Consider the following 19,033-nt stretch of genomic DNA (forward strand, 5'->3'; position numbering starts at 1 on the left):
CCTGCATCCCGGGTGTCTGAAGGTAACTTACTATGGCAAGAACGACACCTTCCATGTTTAGACCACACGCATCGCAGTGGGCGTAAAGCACGCCGTAATGGGGCACTCAGAGAAATCCAGACGGCTCAGGCAGCTCCGGCACTTTGCTGTCTTGCCCCAGCCCCTCCAAACCCGCGCCGGGTAACGGGCTGGCTGCTCCCGCGCCTCTGCAGCCTCCGCCCCGCGAACTACATTTCCCAGGAGCCCCCGCGCCGCCGCCCGGAAGCGGGCGGGCGCTGAGCGCGCGCGGTGCGTTGTGGGCGCGGCGGCGGCGGCGGTGGTCTCCATCATGGCGGCTTCCATCTCGGGATACACGTTCAGTTCCGTCTGCTACTACAGCGCCAACAGCAGCGCCGACCACGTAGGTGCCCGCGGCCGCCGCCGCCTCTCAGAGCCGTGCGGCGAGGCGAGGCGTCTCTCAGGCCGCGGGGCTCGCCTCCGTCCTCGAGCAGCGGCCGGGCAGGGCTGGGCCGGGCCGCCGCCGCAGTGCCGCCGGTCGAGCCCCGGCCGCGGGTAACAGCCGGCGCTGGCGGCTCCGCTCGGCTTCAGCCGGCCACACAGAGGTGCCCCTGGCCGGCAGAGGTGGCTGCGGGGGCCGCTGGGTGCCGGCCGGTCCCGGGTTGGGAGGGGGCGGGGGGGAGATGACTTGCAAAGCTGCAGCGTCCGGCTCCTGCGGGGCCGTCGGCTTCGCTGGGCTGGCGATGGGCCGGGGGCTGCACCCCGCCAGTGCCGGGCTCTCGCATGACGCGCGGGAAATCGGCTGTAAACAGTAAACGCGTGTGGGAAAAGCTGCGCGAGTTCGCTTGGACGCTGCGGTAGCGCTCGCCTTCCAGCACCGGTAACACCCCCGTTACGGTGCAGAACCGGCGCGCTTCTGAATCCCTCGTTTTGTTGACAGACATCCAGTCTGAGCGTGCTCCCTTATCTCTGCACCAGGAAACGGTGTTTGTGCCAAAAGCACCCCATTCCTGCTTGGTGTCCTTCCTCACTTTGCCTAGGGGTGAAGAATAAAAGATGCCTTAAGTTGCTTGCTGAGTTTTATGATCCCTGATATTGTTCAAGGTCCAGCCCAGCCTCTGTATGTAGATTTGAGTAAGCTTCTTTAGATGAAAACTGCCTTTCCCGTTAGGTTTGAAGGACCAGAGCAGCAGTGGTGTGCTGCACAGTGCTCAGACCTCTTTGCCCACTGTGTGCCTGCGTAGCTGGGCCTGGAGGCACAACTCTCCTATGTGTTTGGCTTGTATTACTTGTGTGTGACCTGCACAAGCTTTCAGTAGCACGTTATTGTTGAACAGCCTCTTCCTGCAGCATTGTGAAAAGATATTGGTAAATGAGAAAGACAGTCTTGATAAACCTAAGGACAGGTTTTACCTTCTGCAGCTCAGACGTGTATTTCAAACTACATCTTTGCTTTAGTTCTTCCATTTAATGCTAAGGAAGTTACAGTAAAGGGTGCTATATGGTGGTATTTGTCCTCATTTTTAGTCCTTTTTTTTTCCTTTCCTTTAAAACTGTAGGAAGGATTTCTGCTAGGAGAGGTGAGACAAGAGGAAACCTTCAGCATTAGTGATTCACAGATCAGCAACACCGAATTTCTACAAGTGATTGGTAAGTAACAGCACTCTGAGAGATTCTGAAAGAAACACTTTGCAGTTTCCAGTACAATTTGCTGTAAGAATTACTTCACTGCTGAGACCAGCACAAGATGTTCCAGTCTTTCAGAGTCAGATTTGATACAGTATCTGTGTGTGTGTGGTTGAGATGTGAAGAAGGGGAACAGTCCTTTGCTAGATATGGGGATTTTATGCATTTCCTTTTGTGGAGAAAAGGTCATTTGTTGAAGACATTTGTCTGCATGTCATGATGGAGAAATTGTTTCTTTGGCTTTTGGTCATAGAATAACAAAATGGTAGGGGTTGGAAGGGAGCTTTAAAGATCATCCAGTCCAATCCCCTGCAGAAGCAGGTCTCACCTAGATCAGGTCACACAGGAACGTGTCCAGGTGGGTCCTGAAGACTTCCAAGGAAGGAGCCTCCACACCCTCCCTGGGCAGCCTGGGCCAAGGCTCCCTCACCTCAACACCAAAGGAGTTTCTCCTCCGTTGCCAGTGGAACTATTTGTGTTCCAGCTTCATCCCATTACCCCTTGTCCTGTCACTGGATACAACAGAAAAAAGTGCTGCCCCAACCTCGTGACATCCTGATCTGTTGTTGTGAAAGAAGATCTCAGATCTTGCTGTTAGGCAGTGTTGGTTGAAGTAGATATTCCTATACATGAGTGAGAAGCTGTTGCATGTTTTTAGTTCTCTGGTTTATAGAAAATAAGAAAACCCTGAAAGAAAATGCCTTGTTTGTTTGTTTACACAACCCAATGTTAAAATATATCTAAACCTTCTCTCCAAACCTGAATGTGTGCATACCTGGCTCAGTGGATCTCATCCCAGATAACACAGCAGGGTCTGCATAAAGCTTGGCTGATACCCAGACATCTCCTGTTTGGCTCTCACAGGACTCATGGGCTATGAAGGTGTGCACTAGATGATGTTACATCTGAAGATACTTGCCACCTTAAAGTTGTGATGGCTGAGACATTCAGAACCCACCTGGACAAGTTCCTGTGTGACCTACACTAGATGGTCCTGCTCTGGCAGGGGGGTTGGACTGGATGAGCTTTTGAGGCTCCTTCCAACACTTGAGGTTCTGTGATTCTCTACAAGATCCTGTCTCAGAGCTTAGTGGTGGTTTGAATCTAGATATTTGTGTATACATCAGAGTGATAGCTGCTTCATGTGTTCTGAGCAGTAGGCTTGTTGCTTCCTGTTTTTCAAAAGACAAGGTCAGTGTAGCAACATAATAGCCCAAAGATCAAGTATGTGTCCTCAGCTGTTGTAGCCAGTGCACCTGCTGGGGGTAGTTGTTCTAAGATGGAATAATTGCACTTAGTGGCTTTGTTTAGCACATCTTTTTCCCCACAGATTCCTGTATGCCAGTGTGAAAATAAGGGGTTGCTACACTTCTAAACAAGTCCAAATAAAGCAAGTCAGCAACAGCAGTGAAAATGTGCAGTTTCTCAGGCAGTGGGTGTTGGGAGCCTTGTTTTGATAGTGGCTAAATGTGCTGAGATGCCAACATGCCTAGTCTGGTGGTGTTGGGAACTGTGATTCTGACTGCTAAGGTTGCCATCCAGAGCAGCCTGCAACTTTGAGAAGTGCAGGTGGTGAGTCACTCTCCAGGAAGGAAGCATCTAAACAAAGTTGTTGCCAAACACTCCAGGGGACTTCTCCTGTAGGAGTTTGAAATGTTAGTGCTACACAAGTGCTATTCAGTCTGAGTTTCAGACACAAGTTGTGGGAGCAAGGTATGATGATGTGAATAAATGATAAGCTGTATTTAGTAAAAAGTCAGAGGAGAGGAGAACTGTAAAGAATTACCAAACACCACAAGAAAAGTAAGTCATGCTTGGTGTTGGATAATGCAGATTGCAGTTTTGCCCTTCTCCAGCTCTTCTCTGAGGTGATGGACCTGTTACACCCTTAGCTGTTTCCATAAGCATCTTAGCATTTATTACAACCTCTTAAATGAAAGTACTGCTGGGACATTTTAATACTTCATAGAAGAGAATTATAGAGGCTAACCATTTATCTCATCCCAGATTCTGTTTGCCTTGCCTTGCCTCACCTCTTTAAATACTCTGATGTCAAACATCTCAGTGACTCCCTTCTGCTGCTGTCAGGAACGGTTTGTCCGAGTACAAGTGAACTAACTGGTGGCAAGGTTTAGCAAAAGGATAGTCATAAATGCCTTTGTGAGGAGGCTGCAGTTATAAAATGGCATCAAGAGTGTGTATTTGGGACTCGGGTATCTGTGTGTGTCGGAGCAAGTGTGTGTCTTGGCTTAGTGTTAAAAGTGTTTTCCTCTCTAAGCTGGAAGATTAGAAAGAGAAGCTGGTTTTCTGGGTATGGTGCTGTGTCATCAAGTGCTGTTGAGACATTAAGGACAGTGTGTGGTCTGACACAAATGTTTGTTCACTCAGTGGCTGAGATGTGGAGAGTTTATGCAAGATACGCCACTGCAATTACTCTTTACTTTGAGCAGCTAGACATACATCTCTCTTTTTTTGTCTGTTGTTGCAGAAATCCATAACCATGAGCCCTGTTCAAAACTCTTTAGGTAAGCACTTTCTGTTGTCTTCCTGTGTTGGCTGCAGAATATAAAAACAGGTAGCTCACTGAAATGTGGTAACATGTCAAATGTACCTACCAACGTTTGCATTGTTTGCTCATCTGATGATATTACAGAAACACATGTAAATGGCAACGGAAGGAGGAGTTTGCAGTTTGAGTAGCACTTCCCTTAGGTTAGAAAGGGTGTTGAGATAGCTTCTACAGGTTTATTTGTCTTGTCTCGTTGAATTTCCACTTAATGTAGTTAGTGAAGGTAGGATAGCAGTCAGATCAAATCACTCTTGATAATTAGGATATCAGAACCAGTTTAAGTTACTGTAGTCTGGGGTTAGCTCTGCTTAGGCCTGATGGCCACAGAATGCCTTGTGTGCCCTGACCTTATTAACTTGCTGAGTTAACAAGATGTTTTGTAGATAGTTGTACTGACTTGCAACAACTAATTATTCTGAATCTTTCAGCTTACTAGTTACTTTTGCCTTCTGACCCCCTGTCCTCCAGAATTTAAATTAACTATATCTCTAGTATATTCTGTTCTATCTATATCCACCTATTTACACGTAGCTTTTCTCCACGGTCTTCTCTTGTTCTACAGGGATGACTTCTGAGTTGCTGTCTAGAATTGCTTTTTAGAAGGAATTCCCAACTAATCTCCTCTATTTAGAAATTTCCAGCCAATTAAGAAGAGACAGTACCTTAGATATTGTGATTGGCATTGGTTACATTAGAGAGAAAAGCTGCAGTCTGTCACTTGCTATCTGATAATTACAGAGAAGGTGCTGTTAACAGAGTGATTTAAATACTGGAGACTCTGTACATCAAGATAATATCCCAGTGTCTGGTAGATTCTTTCTGATTCCTAGTGATGCTCTGTGCAGCACATATCAAAACTGATCATGTTTACTGCTTCTCCCCAGTCCAGAAATGGTTTGTTGGTAACTGAGCTGGTGGAGGAAGGGGAATGCTGATTTTGGGGTGTTCTGCCATGTCCTTTTGACTTAGGTGTAGCTATTCAGAGGAGGCCTGTTGCTCATCTGCTCTATGTTCCTGTAAGCTGGCACTGTGGATGCTGAGTGTAACAGACTTTTCCAGTGCTTTTCCCAACATGTGAGAACAGAATATGAAGGAAGGAGTTTAAAAGGACAGATCACTCTGTGTGGTTTCCAATTGAAGGTGTTTCATTATATACAAGTGGCTCCTCCCACAAGAAAATCATGCTTATAAGGCATAGAAGGAATTGGATATCTGCTGCTTACAAGAATGTGCAAATATTGTGAATGTGAATTGAAAAGGTTATGCAAATATAGTGCAGTATCTCAGATTAGTGATTGGTTGTTGTTTTAATAGTCAAATAATTTGCATCTTGAAACACATTTTATTTCCACCCTTATTTACCAGCCAAGTGTCGAGCTCAGGATTTTCTGCTCTGGCTTGTTTTTTACCCCCTGACACAAGAGCTGAGATCATAGACCTCTAGCAGTGTTTTCCTGCACTGCTTTAGGTGTTAGTGATATCAGCTCTTGAAAGAGACTAAGGACTTGGCAGGTAAATCAAGGAGGAATCTGTTTTCAAAGGCTTTTCCTTTTAACACGAGGTGTAATCTGCTTGGATTTATAAACCTGTCTGTGCAGATATAGAAATTCTTCAAGCTGTTGAGTCCTCAAAATAACAACATGTCAGGATTTGGACCTCAGTTCTCTAAGCACAGCCATATGGAAAGACTGTGGTGTTTGGATTCTTGCTGACCTCAATGTAACTATTTTGGTTTGAGGGTCCAATCACATGAGTCTAATTGCAGGATTGGAGCTCAAGAAATTGATTTATAGTTTCATGTAAAATAGCCCTTCTTTCCTTTCTTCTTTGGCAGGTAGGCCTCTTATTATCAAAGCAGGGTTGTACAGGATGCTGGTCAAAATGACATTACCCAGTCCACTGATGTGTGTACTCCTTGCTGTAAGGACTGCCAGTGAAATACTAGGCATCAAACCAATGTCTGCAATGAAAGCATTTTAAAACTAGTGATTACAGGCTTCTTGTGTTTCATTACTAGTGGTTTAAAAGTGGTTAGATTTTTGCACCAGCTAGTCTTATGTATCTAATGTCACTGCTCTGCACCTTCCTCTAAGCAACTGCCTCTATGAGCTGTGCAGTCCAACCCAGACTTCCAGCTGTGCTGTGCTCAATACGGCACCCAGACTGGATATCCTAAGTAGGTGGTGTGAGTACTGGCCTATGCTGACAAAGGAAAAGCTGCAGAAGTTGTTTGTATTGTATAGAGTGCCATCTATTAGAAGAAATCTCAAACTATAAATTAGCATAAATTACTTGATGTGTAATGTCTGTGTGTAAATCGTGTACCTACCTTTCTCTCTTCCTTTTTGGTTCAAGTTTTTATGACTATGCAGGCAAGGTTAATGAGGAGAGCTTGGACAGGATTCTTAAAGACCGAAGAAAAGTAAGTTGTTTTTATCTTTTCCTCCTGTTCTAGTCATTGGAGCCTATAACTAGAAAACAAACAGTTCTGGGAAACAAACAAACAAAGGTAATTAGCTAGAGGAAATACTTTCATTCACAAATGAGTTTGTTTTGACACAAGGCTTGTCCTGAGATTCATAATATTTGGGTTAAATAGAGGACAATGTTTCTAAATTCCCTGAAGAAATGGATTTAAGTTTAGATCTCCAAAAGGGAAGGGCTAGCATTAACCCACTCCAATTCCTGAGCTGAGCTAAGCCTTTAGCGTGATAGTTCTGTACTCTGCTGCTGAAACCACGCAAAATGTAGCTGATCTGAAAACCTGTTCTAGAGAATTCCTTCAAAGAGCTGTAATGATGCAATCTTTTAGTTGCAGTTTTGGCATTGTCAGTTTTAAACTGTGAAAGCTGTTCCATCAGCGTGTCAGGTGCCATCATGGCTTTACATCACGTGGATGTTGTTGTAGCACAACTAGTATTAAGAAGATTGAACTGTAATAGTTACTTGGAGAGAAGTCAAGCTTGTATTCAAATGCTTCATCTCATTCCATGCTTGTAGTGCACTGTCTTTCTGGTTATCAAAGAATTGCTTCAGAAGTTCTCATGAACTGACAACATCAAAGAGCAGAGCTGAAGGTGTGGTGGCTTATGTAGTGAAGTGAATCCACCAGTCAGCTTGCTCTGGCAAACAGACAGGTGATCGATTTGCATGGTTCCTTTGGGGCAACTGTGGGCCTTGTTTGAGCTAGCAGGAAAGCATCACCACTACATGAATGTGGCTTGTGAGGTTTGGTTGGTGCCAGAGTACCTCAGGTGGTTAACACCAGACCTTTTTTCTTGTTTGACTTATTTTTACAAAGCAACAGCAAACCAATGCCGTTCCAGCTGCTTGTGGCATTTCACTAGTAGCTGAGCCAACAGTCAAGGCACAGCCTTTGGACTTTTGGGATTTCTGTCCTCTACTGCTCACTCAAGTGTCACTTCAGCTACTCTGGTCTGGCTAAAGGTGCTGACTGTGTGAGTTGATCATCATTATGCAAAGTGTGTGATGACAGTTGCTCCGTTGCTAATTGCACTTGCTGTCTCCTTTCTATTCACCTCACGCCCCTGAACTGTGGCCTTTTGCCTACAGACAAGGCTTACACTGACCTTGAGGGAAGCAAGTCCTAAATCTGTACAACTTCTACAGCACTGATCATTGAAGTGCTTTTCTTCTCATCTGCTCCTTCCAGGAAATGCACTCGGAATAAACTCCTCTGTGTACACTGATGTATTTACATAGGTGCTTTGTGTCTATGTTTATACATACAGATATGTACATCTTTGTGCTGATGATGGAGTGAGTTTCCAGTCTCAGATGCTGAATTCTGTAATTCTCTGCTCTAGAACACCACAGAGCATTTTAAGCTCCCCTTCTGGAGACGAGGCAAACCCCATAATTTAAAAATGCTTTTCTCTCGCTGGTGTTCAGTTGAATTCTATTTTGTTAGGCCCTGCCTTGCAGGGAGACTCTGGCAAGATGCTGCCTCTGTGGTGAGGAAGCAAGCGAAACTGGGGAAATTACAACTTGCAAGTGTCATGTGACTACAGCACCACAGGTGTAATGGCATTAATTGCCAAGGTGTCCAAAAAGTACTGCAGTCTGGGAACAAAGACAGTCTTGTGTGCCCTTTCGTTAGCAAGCTAAGCACACTTGATTACATTCAGACTAAGTAATTGTACAGATTTACTATAAAAAGTTAAAAACAAGGCTTCCAATTTTTGTTTAACACAGGAGTCATGGTGTGTAATGTGTAGAACCTGTGTTCCAGTGAATACCTACATGCAGTCTTGGTGCATCACTGCATGATCGTGCCTGTTCCTGGCACCAAATTGTTCATGACGTGTCCTTTCTCATTAGTCTCTTAAATATAATGCTGCTTTACATGAAGTCAAGGAATTTAATGTGTCCTATTCAAAATAGCCACTGCATTAGAATGGGTCTTATCTGATGTGCTCCAAACCTTTCTCAATTCAACACACCAGGAGGTAATTTTGTTGTTGTACACAGCAGATCAGTCCCATGTGTCGTGAACAGACGTGAACTTACACGTATGCTTGGGTACAAATCCCTACAAGTGACTAGACAGCTGAAATATTTAGGCTGAAGAAAATCCACATCTGCTGTGGTTGAAAACAGCTCAAGTCTAGTAATTTGAAGATGCTCCAAGGTTTGTTGCTAAAATTAAACTACTGAAGTATATTGGAAGTGGGATTGTGAATGCCACAGAGGGGACACAGGTGTTTGTAGCACAGTGAGGTCGAGTCGTGTTTGAACAGGATGTCACTTGTTTCAGGTTAGTTGATAGTCCCAAGCCCCTAGTAATTCAGTCCAATGTTGTAATAAAGCTGTTGACTAGTTCATGTGCTATCACAGTTTTAACAACTTTATTAACAGAAGCTTAATCTGTTGGTTTCTCTCTCAAAATTAACGCTTTGGGTTTTTTTCTGATGTACTTTGATTACAGAATGTTATTGGATGGTACAGATTTAGGAGAAACACTCAGCAGCAAATGTCATATAGAGAGCACATCATTCATAAACAGCTGACACACATTCTTGGAGTGCCTGATCTTGTCTTCCTTCTCTTCAGCTTCATTTCCACTGCAAATAACTCAACACATGCTTTAGAATATGTGCTTTTTAGACCAAACCGAAGGTAAGCAGTTTCTGGGGTGTGACCAGTCCTCCTTTGCTATTCTGTTGCTTACTATTTCAAAGTTTGCACAATCAGATGTAAAGAAGCCTTTGTGTCAAATGATGCACAATTGTTAGTGATGACAGCTCTTTTATTTCTGTGCAGGTTTTGGGATGAGGGAAAGTTCTTTTCAGCCTTTAAATCCTCAGGCAAAGAGAAAACATATGTCAATGCAGTGTTTGTTATAGTAGACCAGAATGTAGCTTCACCCTTCTTGCATTTGTGTTACTTTAACTTACAATTGCAAGGCTGTAAGAGGTGTAGAGGTAGGCCCATCCCAAGGGAGCTTTTGATCACACCTTTATTCTGAACACAATGTGTAATATTTAGCAGGTGTTATAATAAGCTTAATGCAGAAGCTTTAAAGTTAGATGGGTTGTGATCATCAGAGAGGTGGGATAGCGTCAAGGTTATTGCAAGTACTCTTTTGAATATAAATTAAGGACTCTTTCTAAACTTTCTCTACAGGTATAATCAAAGGGTGTCACTTACTATTCCTAACCTAGGCAACACGAGTCAACAAGAATACAAAGTTTCTTCAGTGCCAAATACTTCTCAGAATTATGCCAAAGTTATTAAGGAACACGGGTAAGGACATATCCTTTGCAAATGAAGTACAGTCATCAAGCTCTTAAGTCCTGTACCTTCCAAAGAATACTACAAATATGTATTTCAAGCAGGACAAAGCTAGTTCTGGAGGAGAAGGATCAGTTCCTAGTGTGCTTTTTTTTCCTGCTTAGGGTTGCATTCCTTAGAAAAACAAAGGTGAGTCGGTGAGCTGATCAGAAAAGCAGAGTTGTGTGAGCAGTCAGTGCTGTGGGCCTTTTGGCTGGAGGTTTCTTACTTGATTTCCACTCTTCCCAAGGAGTTCTGTGTACAAGCTTGAGTTTAAAACCTGAACTCTGACTTGGAAGTGTTGAAGTCTTGTTTATAAGTAATTTGAATTAAATGCTCTAACTGCAAAGTGGCTCTTCTGAGTACTGACAATGAAATTGCACAAAGATTTCTGCACAAGTTAAATCTCATTCAGATGGGGCTTTATTGTTGAGGTGTTGCATATGCTGCAGTCCAAACGTTGGTTCTTGAGAGTGTGGTGTGTTTTTAGCAATATAAACTAAAATGCATTTTAGAAATACAGTGACAGGCTACTTAACAGCAAGTCAAAGAGAGCATGAGCTGGGAACTTCTATGGTCTTTTCTAACTAATGGTTTCTGCCTTTGTTTTTTTTTTAGTACTGATTTTTTTGACAAAGATGGAGTGATGAAGGACATCAGGGCCATATATCAGGTTTATAATGCACTTCAGGAAAAAGTACAGGTAACTTCCTTTACTAAATATTGGTCAGTATGTACGTGGCATCTTTTGTCCTTCCTTTGAGCCAGGAGTGGAGGAGACAGAGATTTGTAGAGTTTGTAAACAATGACTTTAATAATGAATTGTGTTCTATTTAAAGTGTGCATTTGCAGTGGCTGCTGTAGAAGTGGTGGATGTATCATCAATTCCTTCGCTTTTGCAAGTAGGAATGATTTAATGCTTAGTAATTTCTGGGAGGCATTAGCTATTTTTAAGTGTATGTGTTGAAGAAAAGCCTTGTGGAAGGCTGGAGGGATTTGCACAGGTTTAAAGGCTTGCCTGCATGAGTTTAAAAATGACTCCTGGCTCTTGGTACGTGGCGTGCAGCAAAGAGCTCCATCTGTTCCTTAAAACTTGTGAATGTTTTGTGTAGAGCATGAGTGAATCCTGCTCCAAATGTGGCAAAGCATCTCTGGAAGCGCCTTGAGTGTCAAATCTACTAAATGTAAGCTTGGCAATTCACAGCTTGTCCTGTGCGAAGAGCAGTGTAGCTGTGTTGCCTCAGGAGCACACACATCTGCTAATTGGGCTGTAGTCACAGCTTATTTCCAGGCTTTCCCCTTACATCTGCCCTGGAGGGATTTATGTCTCTGCTCCAGCTGGGCTTTGCTGGTTGGCACACAGAGCAGAGAACAAGGCGGTCGCTAACTCCAGCCATCCCCTGACCTTGCTTGCACGGGAGAGCTACTATTTCTGAGTGGAAGCTGCTCCTTTTTACCCTGCCTTGTAAGGTGGGTAACTCATAAGAAGGCAGCAAGACAGCTTTCACACCAGCTTCAGGCAACCTGGACATTTCTTTTCAGAGGCTTAGCCCATTAGCTCATGATACTTCTGTAACTCTGTCTTTGCCAAGAGCACATCAGTCCTTTCTTGCTATTGTTTGGATTGCTGTCTGGAAAAATGGCAAATGTAACAGCATCAGGGAGTTGTCTTCCTACCTGTTAAAACTGTGACTGATGCATTTCACTGTGCAAATCATGCTGTTGTACATTGTGTACAGAGCTTAAAAGTAACTGGGGAGGGGCTTTTTAAAGTGACCGTTTCACCGGGAACGTCACAGGACTGGAAATAAGCTTCCTGGTCAAGCAGCTGAGATGTATGTGCATTATTCACCAGTCAGTTGGGAAGGGAGGGTTTCAGCTTTATCAACTTCTAAAAATCAGATCTGGAACTGAAAGCATAGTCAATGTTTCTCAGCTCTGTAGATAAGGTCACTAATAGCAACTTCCAGGAGAGGAAACGGTAAATGGCTGGTGGCTTACTGTGTAAGGCTCATCAGTGCTTTTAGAGTTGTGTACCCTTCAAAACTGATCATGCTTAATGACAGTGACCAATACTTAATCTCCGTAGAAGTACACAATATCCAGTGCAACATGTTTAGCTGTAGAAAGAAATCAACATTATCCAGAGCTGGTTTTAAACTTAGATCTTTGTATGAAGATTTCACATTCCTCACCAGCACAGGGAAACCTTGTTGAAAGGAATCCATGGGTATTGTTTATTTGAAGTATTTCATGTATTTTTACCAAATCTTAGCACATCTCATGTTTTTCTCCCAGGCAGTGTGTATAGATGTGGAAAAAAGTGAACGTGTCGTTGAATCTTTTCAAGCTGATGTGAACAAGCTCAAAAGGCAAATCGCACAGAAGAAAAATGAGAAAGAACAAGAAATAAGTAAGTTGCCTTTGAACTTCTTTTGTTTCACAAGCAGATACTGTAAGGACAAAGCATTTTGTGGAATTATTTTGGGTTGTATTCCTGACAGCTCATAGAAAAAGCAAAAAATACCACCTTGGGAAGGGAGTATTGAATGATAAGTGAACTGTGAAGGTGTGTACTGAGGGTATTTCTGTAGCAATCGTCCAGTGCTCACAAACTTAAAACACAGGAGAGAGACAAAGCTGGAGAAAAAAAGGATGGAAAAGACAATTCTGGAAATAACACAGGAAAAAGTGATTGTAGGAAAGGAAAAGGGGAGCAAAGCCAGGAATGGAAAAAGCAGATCTAACCACTGATGAGATTCCTTGTGAAGTGCTGCACAGAAACAAGCTACTGTTTGCAGGCCAGTGGTTATCCCTGTTTTTTTGAAATCATAGAATCACAGAATGGTAGGAGTTGGAAGGGACCTTTAGAGATCATCCAGTCCAACCTTCCTGCAGAAGCAGGGTCACCTAGATCAGGTCACATAGGAACATGTCCAGGTGGGTCTTGAAGCCCCCCAAGGAAGGAGCCTCCACAACCCCTCTGGGCAGCCTGTGCCAGGGCTCCCTCACCTCAACAATGAAAGAGTTTTTTCTTATATTTAAGTGGAAGTCTTATATTTAAGTGGAAAAATCTTTATTCCCATTCCGAACCCCATCCCCAAATCCAAGGCCAGCACCAATTAAATTAGAACACAGTTATGTTACTAGACACCAGACAAGCTGGGTGGAGGGCAATGAGTGCTTAAGTGATGAGCATTGATTTAGATCAGTTGAAGCGTTATCTAATTTAGTGATTGTTGACCTTGTAGCTTTTAGTGGGTGTATTGGGTTTTTCACCTCTGATTTAGAGGATTCCATCTACATTTTTATCTTCCTCTCCCACTTCATAGTGACTGAATCCTAATTGAGTCAGCATTTTTTGCTTCATTTGATGACTACTTGGTGAGCATGCTTAGCATTGAAATGCCACTTTCCAGTGTTGAACTAAGCCTTTTTGTCCATTTTGAAGTCATCCCTAGCTTCAGGAGTACCTGCTAGAAAGTGGAAGGAACTACTTAAATGCAAAATCTTCTTTGAATTTGCCTACTTATTTCAAGTTCCATGTCATCACTGCTCTAAGTTTCAATCTCTGTGTTGGTTTTAGTTCCATGAAGCTACTGAAATACTGTCCTTCTTGCAGTGTGTTGGGGGAATTGATGTTGTGGGAAGCTGAATCACATCGTTCTTTGATTTATTCAAGGCAATGCAAGCATGACAGTCTTCACTCTCTAGTGAAGCTCTAAATGGTGAAGTTATACTTCTGCTGTGTTTTGAAGACCTCCATTAGTATCAGGTTGATTTGGTTTAAGTTTCCATGGTGCAAATAAGTCCCAAGATCATGTTTTTATTGGGATTGGTTCTGCATTCTGTATCAGCAGAACAAGTTTTCATCTTTAGGACAGGTAGGAAAAGCCACTAATAGATATATATTCATCATTTTTTGCTGCTCCATAATCTTCTGATTGGTGAATCCCACGTGTGAGCATACATGGATGGTTGCCACACTGTCCCTCCTTCCTAAAAATGTGATGTGGCTTCAGGAGACTTTTGCATATCAGTAGATAGGTTTTGTGAAAAGCCTGGACTTTTCCAAGGAGGCACTTTGTTGTGGTTTAACCCCAGCCAAATTTTGTCATTTTAGCTACAAGGTGGCTTTTATTATTTGTGTATCTTATTATCAAAAGCTGTGTCTGAGAGCAAAAGCTGGCTTAGATGGGTTAACACCCTCAGCTGTGCAATAGGCCCCTCAGCTGCTGGGACTGGGTGTATTTCTTTTCCCCAGGCAGCAAGGTACTGTTATCGTATCATCACCTTAGAGCAAAGTTTGGTCTGTCAGCCCAGCTTCTTCCGTCTCTGGCCCTCAAAGATAAAGAGGCAGCATCAGCCACAGGCCATTTCTAAGATGGAAGTGGCACAAGTCACTGCTGTTTCCTGCTTGGCTATAGATGAAACAGGCAGGGAACTGCTACTACGCAAGCTAGCGAGGAGTAGAGATGGGTATTTAGTGTGACTGGAGCTGATCCCAGCCCATATGGCAATAGGTGGGGGAGGAGGAGGAAGAGCAGGTGTTAGCCTCTAGATACTATCAGTGAGATGCAAATCCTGGGCTGAAAATTTATGCCAGAGCAGATAATCATGTGAGAGGGCTGAAACAAGAAAACACACAGCTTGTATCTCTGTGATATTTTTAGATGCAAGTAACTAAATACTGAAGCTCGGCTCCTCTTCTCTCATATTCTCAGTATCAAGAGAATTTCCTGGTTTTTAGTGAGGTGAATGTTGCAGTTAATCATTCTCTGAGCTAGAGGAGAAGGGAATGTTTGCTTCCAGTTCCTGCAGTGGTGGTGTGTGGAAGCTCGTTATTCTTAGCAATGTTGGGCTAACAGGCTATGACTTTTAACACTCTAGCATGGAAGTCAGTGGAGACTTTGCCAATCCACTGAGATAATTCTGTACATGTAGTAGCATGTTCTAGGGTGTAGTGAGTGCTGTGCACTTCCCAGATACCAGGAAATCTCCCAGTGCAGTTCTCCTGGGGACCAACACTGAAGTCCTGTTATGTAGCTACTTGAGGGAATGTGCTCTTTTTCTTACTGAAGAGATACCCCAATCACTTGATTAAAGGAACCCTTAAGCCTTGATTTTTGCCTCTTCCAGGAGTGTGGTGTGACAGTGAGTAGAGCTGATACCATTTGGCCTACCCCCTGGCTGCAGGGCAGCATTACGTATGCCAGTGTCAGTTCTGACAGGTGTTTGGAGGTTGTTAACCTGTCAAAAACTGGTGCTTAACAAACCTCCTGCAAGGAAGTTTCTCCTCATGTCTAATGTATGCTTCTAATGTCTGCCTTCTGCTTACCTTTCCACAGCAACCTCATATGTACATGTAAAGAATGAAACTGTCTGCTCAATCTTCTCCAGTTATCCCAGTTATTGCAGTCTGTCCTCTTAGGTCATGGCACCTGGATCTCTGACAAGTCCTCTTCTTTTGTGGAGTTTCTCCAGTTTTTCCTTATGTCTTCAACTGTGCTGTTCAAAATTGGATGCAGTATTCCAGTTGTAGTCTTTCCTTACTGAAATAATACCTAGCTGTTTCTCAACAGCACAGTTATTGCATGTTGGTATTTATAGCTTACCTAAATCATCAGTAAACCCGTGTTTCTTTCCTGCAGAAGGATAGAACTCTTCCTCATTCTGCAGTTTGTTATTCCTGTGCATGTCTCCCTTAAATGAGTTGATATGGGAAGTAATTTAAGATCACTTTCAAGTTCCTGTTCTGTATACTTGCAGCTATTACTAGCATAGAACCATCTGTAATTTTAATAAGCATGTGCTGGTTACGTATATCATTTAGGTTGTTAGTGTGAATATAGCTCCAGTGCAGACCTGTGGGACCTTCATCTTGGTACATATTTCCAGTGTGACATTGTAACTGTTCTTTAACCAGTTCTTCAAGCTATTTTTCAGTCCTTATAGTGCCAGTGTTGCTGACTGTTCTTAATGAAATGTGGAGATGCTGTGAAATCCTTGAAGGCCAGATATATCTGTGGTTTTTGATCTTGCTTAGGTAGTTAAAGTCACATGGATTAGAAAGAGACCCTGTCCTTAGTGGGCACATTTATTTCTAGTAACTACTGGACAATTACTGAACTAAAAGTCAAGCCACAGAAGTGGTGGTTTTACCTGTTATGTATGGCTTTTCCCAGGGAACAGATTTCAGGGGCTGTGTCTGACCTTTCCAGGTGCAGTGAACTACATACACTACCAGTGTTACACTGGTGCCTGCCAGGATGATGGGTCCCTGCCAGGGCTGTAGCACACGGGTTCCAAAGATGATTCTAACCCAGCTGGCTGGTTAGCAATCCCACTAGGAGACAGTGTGTGAGTACAGATGTTTTGCCTGGCAGAGGTGAGCATTGTACCCGGTGCTCTCAGCAGCCCTAATCACAGCCACTGGGAGGGAAAGCTCGTGAAGTAATAATTTGAGGGAAGAAGACAAGGTAACTGCTGCTGTTGGTAAGATTGTCAACACCAGCAAATAAAATGAGGTGGGGAGAGAGGAAATGAGATGGAAAGAGCAACAGGTTATGAAAACTTCCCATAGCTGTGTTTCAGGGGTCCTAAAATGCGAGGGAATTAGCTGCACAAGATGACTGCACAAAAAGAAGTAGCATACTTGCACTTAGTTTGCTTGCTTTCTGTGACACACGTTGGCTTTGAAGTGGGATGGCTGGGGCAGTCAGGTTGTGCTAATACTGATGAGTTTCGTGTCCTTTGCTCTACAGGAATGCAGCAAGCCATTTTAAGCAGGCAAATGCCAACAGATAACTTGGAAGCGCTGTTTGTCCCACGAATGTCCTACACTGGATTTGCTGTGGAAGGCTGCAGGCTGGAAGATCCGGACGTCTCCGACCCTCCGCCCCCGTACTCCGATTTCAACGCAGCCAGTCAAGAAAGTACTGTCGGGCTCCTAGAGAGCAACGTTTTCATGCCTCGGCCTCAAGCAGTAGGTTCTTCCAGTTACGTTTCCACAACTGCAGGACTGAAGTATTCAGGCAGTGGAGCATCCATGCCATCTTCCCAAAGAGCAGTTGGTGACAATGTTGACGAATCAGAAGACAGTGATTATGAAAACTTGCTTGAACCCACAGAATCATCTGACAGTGAATACTCACAGACAAGGGATTCCCGACCTTCGGCGCATCCCGATGGCGACTCCAGGAACACTCAAACTTCTCAGATTTAACAGTGGGATGGGGGGAGGGGGGAAGGAAAAAAAAACCCCAACCCAAAACAACTCCACGTGACACTGTTGTTTTTCATAATTGTTACAGAGATCTTTTGGGGATTTAACCTGGAGGAGATGAACTACACAGGATTGCTGTGCACACGAAACGTAGAAGACTTGCACTAGATGGTTGATTCACCTTCTGATGCATTTTGCAAGTTTTGTAATGGAATCATTAGGATAATCAAGTTGTACTAATACTGTCGAGGTTCCTGGACATCCTGGTAAACGTAGGCAGAAGGAGATTTATAGAGATCTTGTAGCTTTTGTTGCCGTATTTTCTTTGAAGACAATAAATTGGGAAGTAGTAACTAAGCACAGTTAGTCTACAAATGTTGTTCTCGAATCAAAACTTACCTCTTGCACTATCATGCCTTGAATCTTAATTTTTGAAAGGGAATAAAATATATCAGCCGCCTTCAAAACAGCTTTCTGTGGTAAGCCAAATTGGCCTTTGCATCAAAGAAGTTTGGAGAACTGAGAAGCCCCATCGGAACCGATGTGCTCTACCTTCTATTGGCATGCTCTTTAACAGAGGAGGGGTTTGTTTCAGCTTTTTTTACTAGCAGAATGTGTGTGTGTATCACTTCAAACGACGGTTGCCTTTTGTTTGCTGTGAAGTCAGGAGCTGTGGGATGACTGGTAAATCATCCAGATGAATGTCACAACTATAATTGCCCTGGTTTCGCTGGGTTTACAGTGACTTTATGCCACACTAGCCTCAGTCGTCGTCTCGTTTGTTATTTTAGCTCAAACACAAAGTGCACATACAGGAGTCAGTGACTGACAGAAGTAGTGAGTTCCATCACCATTGGACTTCGGAGCCTTCAAATTACAAACATCAGAGACTGCTGCTCGCATTTGATCTGCATCTGAATATTGGATTTACGCTTCTAGATGAGTTATTTTATGTAATAAGTAGGGGGTGGGGTAGGAGGAGATTGTTTGGAGAGTCCCCTGGGTTTATTACTTCTTTTCCTCTGATTGAAATGTGTAAACGATTGTCTTCATTTGAACTACAGCTCTTGTCAGCAAATTGCCATTTGGGATAAATGAAGTGTGGTGTATTTAGAGAACTTAATGTTTGGATGCACTTATGTCTATTTAAATACTGCTTGTATGCCAATGTTGCCCAAAATATGTGAAACTGTGCCACTAAGAAGTTTGTGTTATTGGACTTTATCCCTGATCTGTCAGTGAGAAAATACAAATTTGAAGCTGAGGTTGTGGTAAGCAGTTACTGCTTCCAGGTGTGAGTTCCCACTCCTTTGGTTAACCCCCACAGCAACACAGCAGGCTTCAAAGTTTAAATAGATCAGAGTTACAAAAGAATGAAGGGTGATGTGAGTGTAGGCAAAAGTCTGTTCACTGGCCTCTCCTTGCCTGGAGGAAATGGAGCAAAATGACTCTGGGGAGAAGCTGGAATCGCCACTCTCTCTCGAGTGTTGCCACCTTTCAACATGCAGCAGTCTGTGTGGACTCATTACTCTCATTAGCCTTAACTCAATGTGTTTTGTCTTGGAGCGTTGTGGTGTGTTTCACAGAGGCCTGGCTGCAGGGTTTCCCTGCTCAGCTGCAATGGCTCTGTGTGTGTGTGTGTGTGTGTGTGTGGTGTATGTGTCCGAGGCCCAGGTGACAAGATGGCAACTACCAGGGTTTGGGGGTTGGTTTGGTTTGAGGTGTTTTTTTTAGGTTTTATTCTGCACAGAAATCTGCAAAAT

At 43.5% G+C, this 19,033-nt stretch overlaps 1 protein-coding gene across 1 annotated transcript; it reads left to right on the forward strand.

Moving 5' to 3' along the window:
- The first annotated feature begins 227 nt into the window (after positions 1-227).
- ABRAXAS2 (abraxas 2, BRISC complex subunit) lies at positions 228-18,534 on the forward strand. The gene is made up of 9 exons (XM_062001878.1): positions 228-400; positions 1,557-1,647; positions 4,172-4,208; positions 6,608-6,674; positions 9,201-9,391; positions 9,899-10,018; positions 10,664-10,748; positions 12,344-12,458; positions 16,810-18,534. The coding sequence occupies exons 1-9, from the start codon at positions 329-331 to the stop codon at positions 17,268-17,270; spliced, it is 1,239 nt and encodes a 412-aa protein (XP_061857862.1). The 5' UTR covers positions 228-328; the 3' UTR covers positions 17,271-18,534.
- Positions 18,535-19,033: the final 499 nt, after the last annotated feature.

The sequence above is a fragment of the Colius striatus genome, chromosome 8 (genome assembly GCF_028858725.1).
Source record: "Colius striatus isolate bColStr4 chromosome 8, bColStr4.1.hap1, whole genome shotgun sequence".
NCBI lineage: Eukaryota > Metazoa > Chordata > Aves > Coliiformes > Coliidae > Colius > Colius striatus.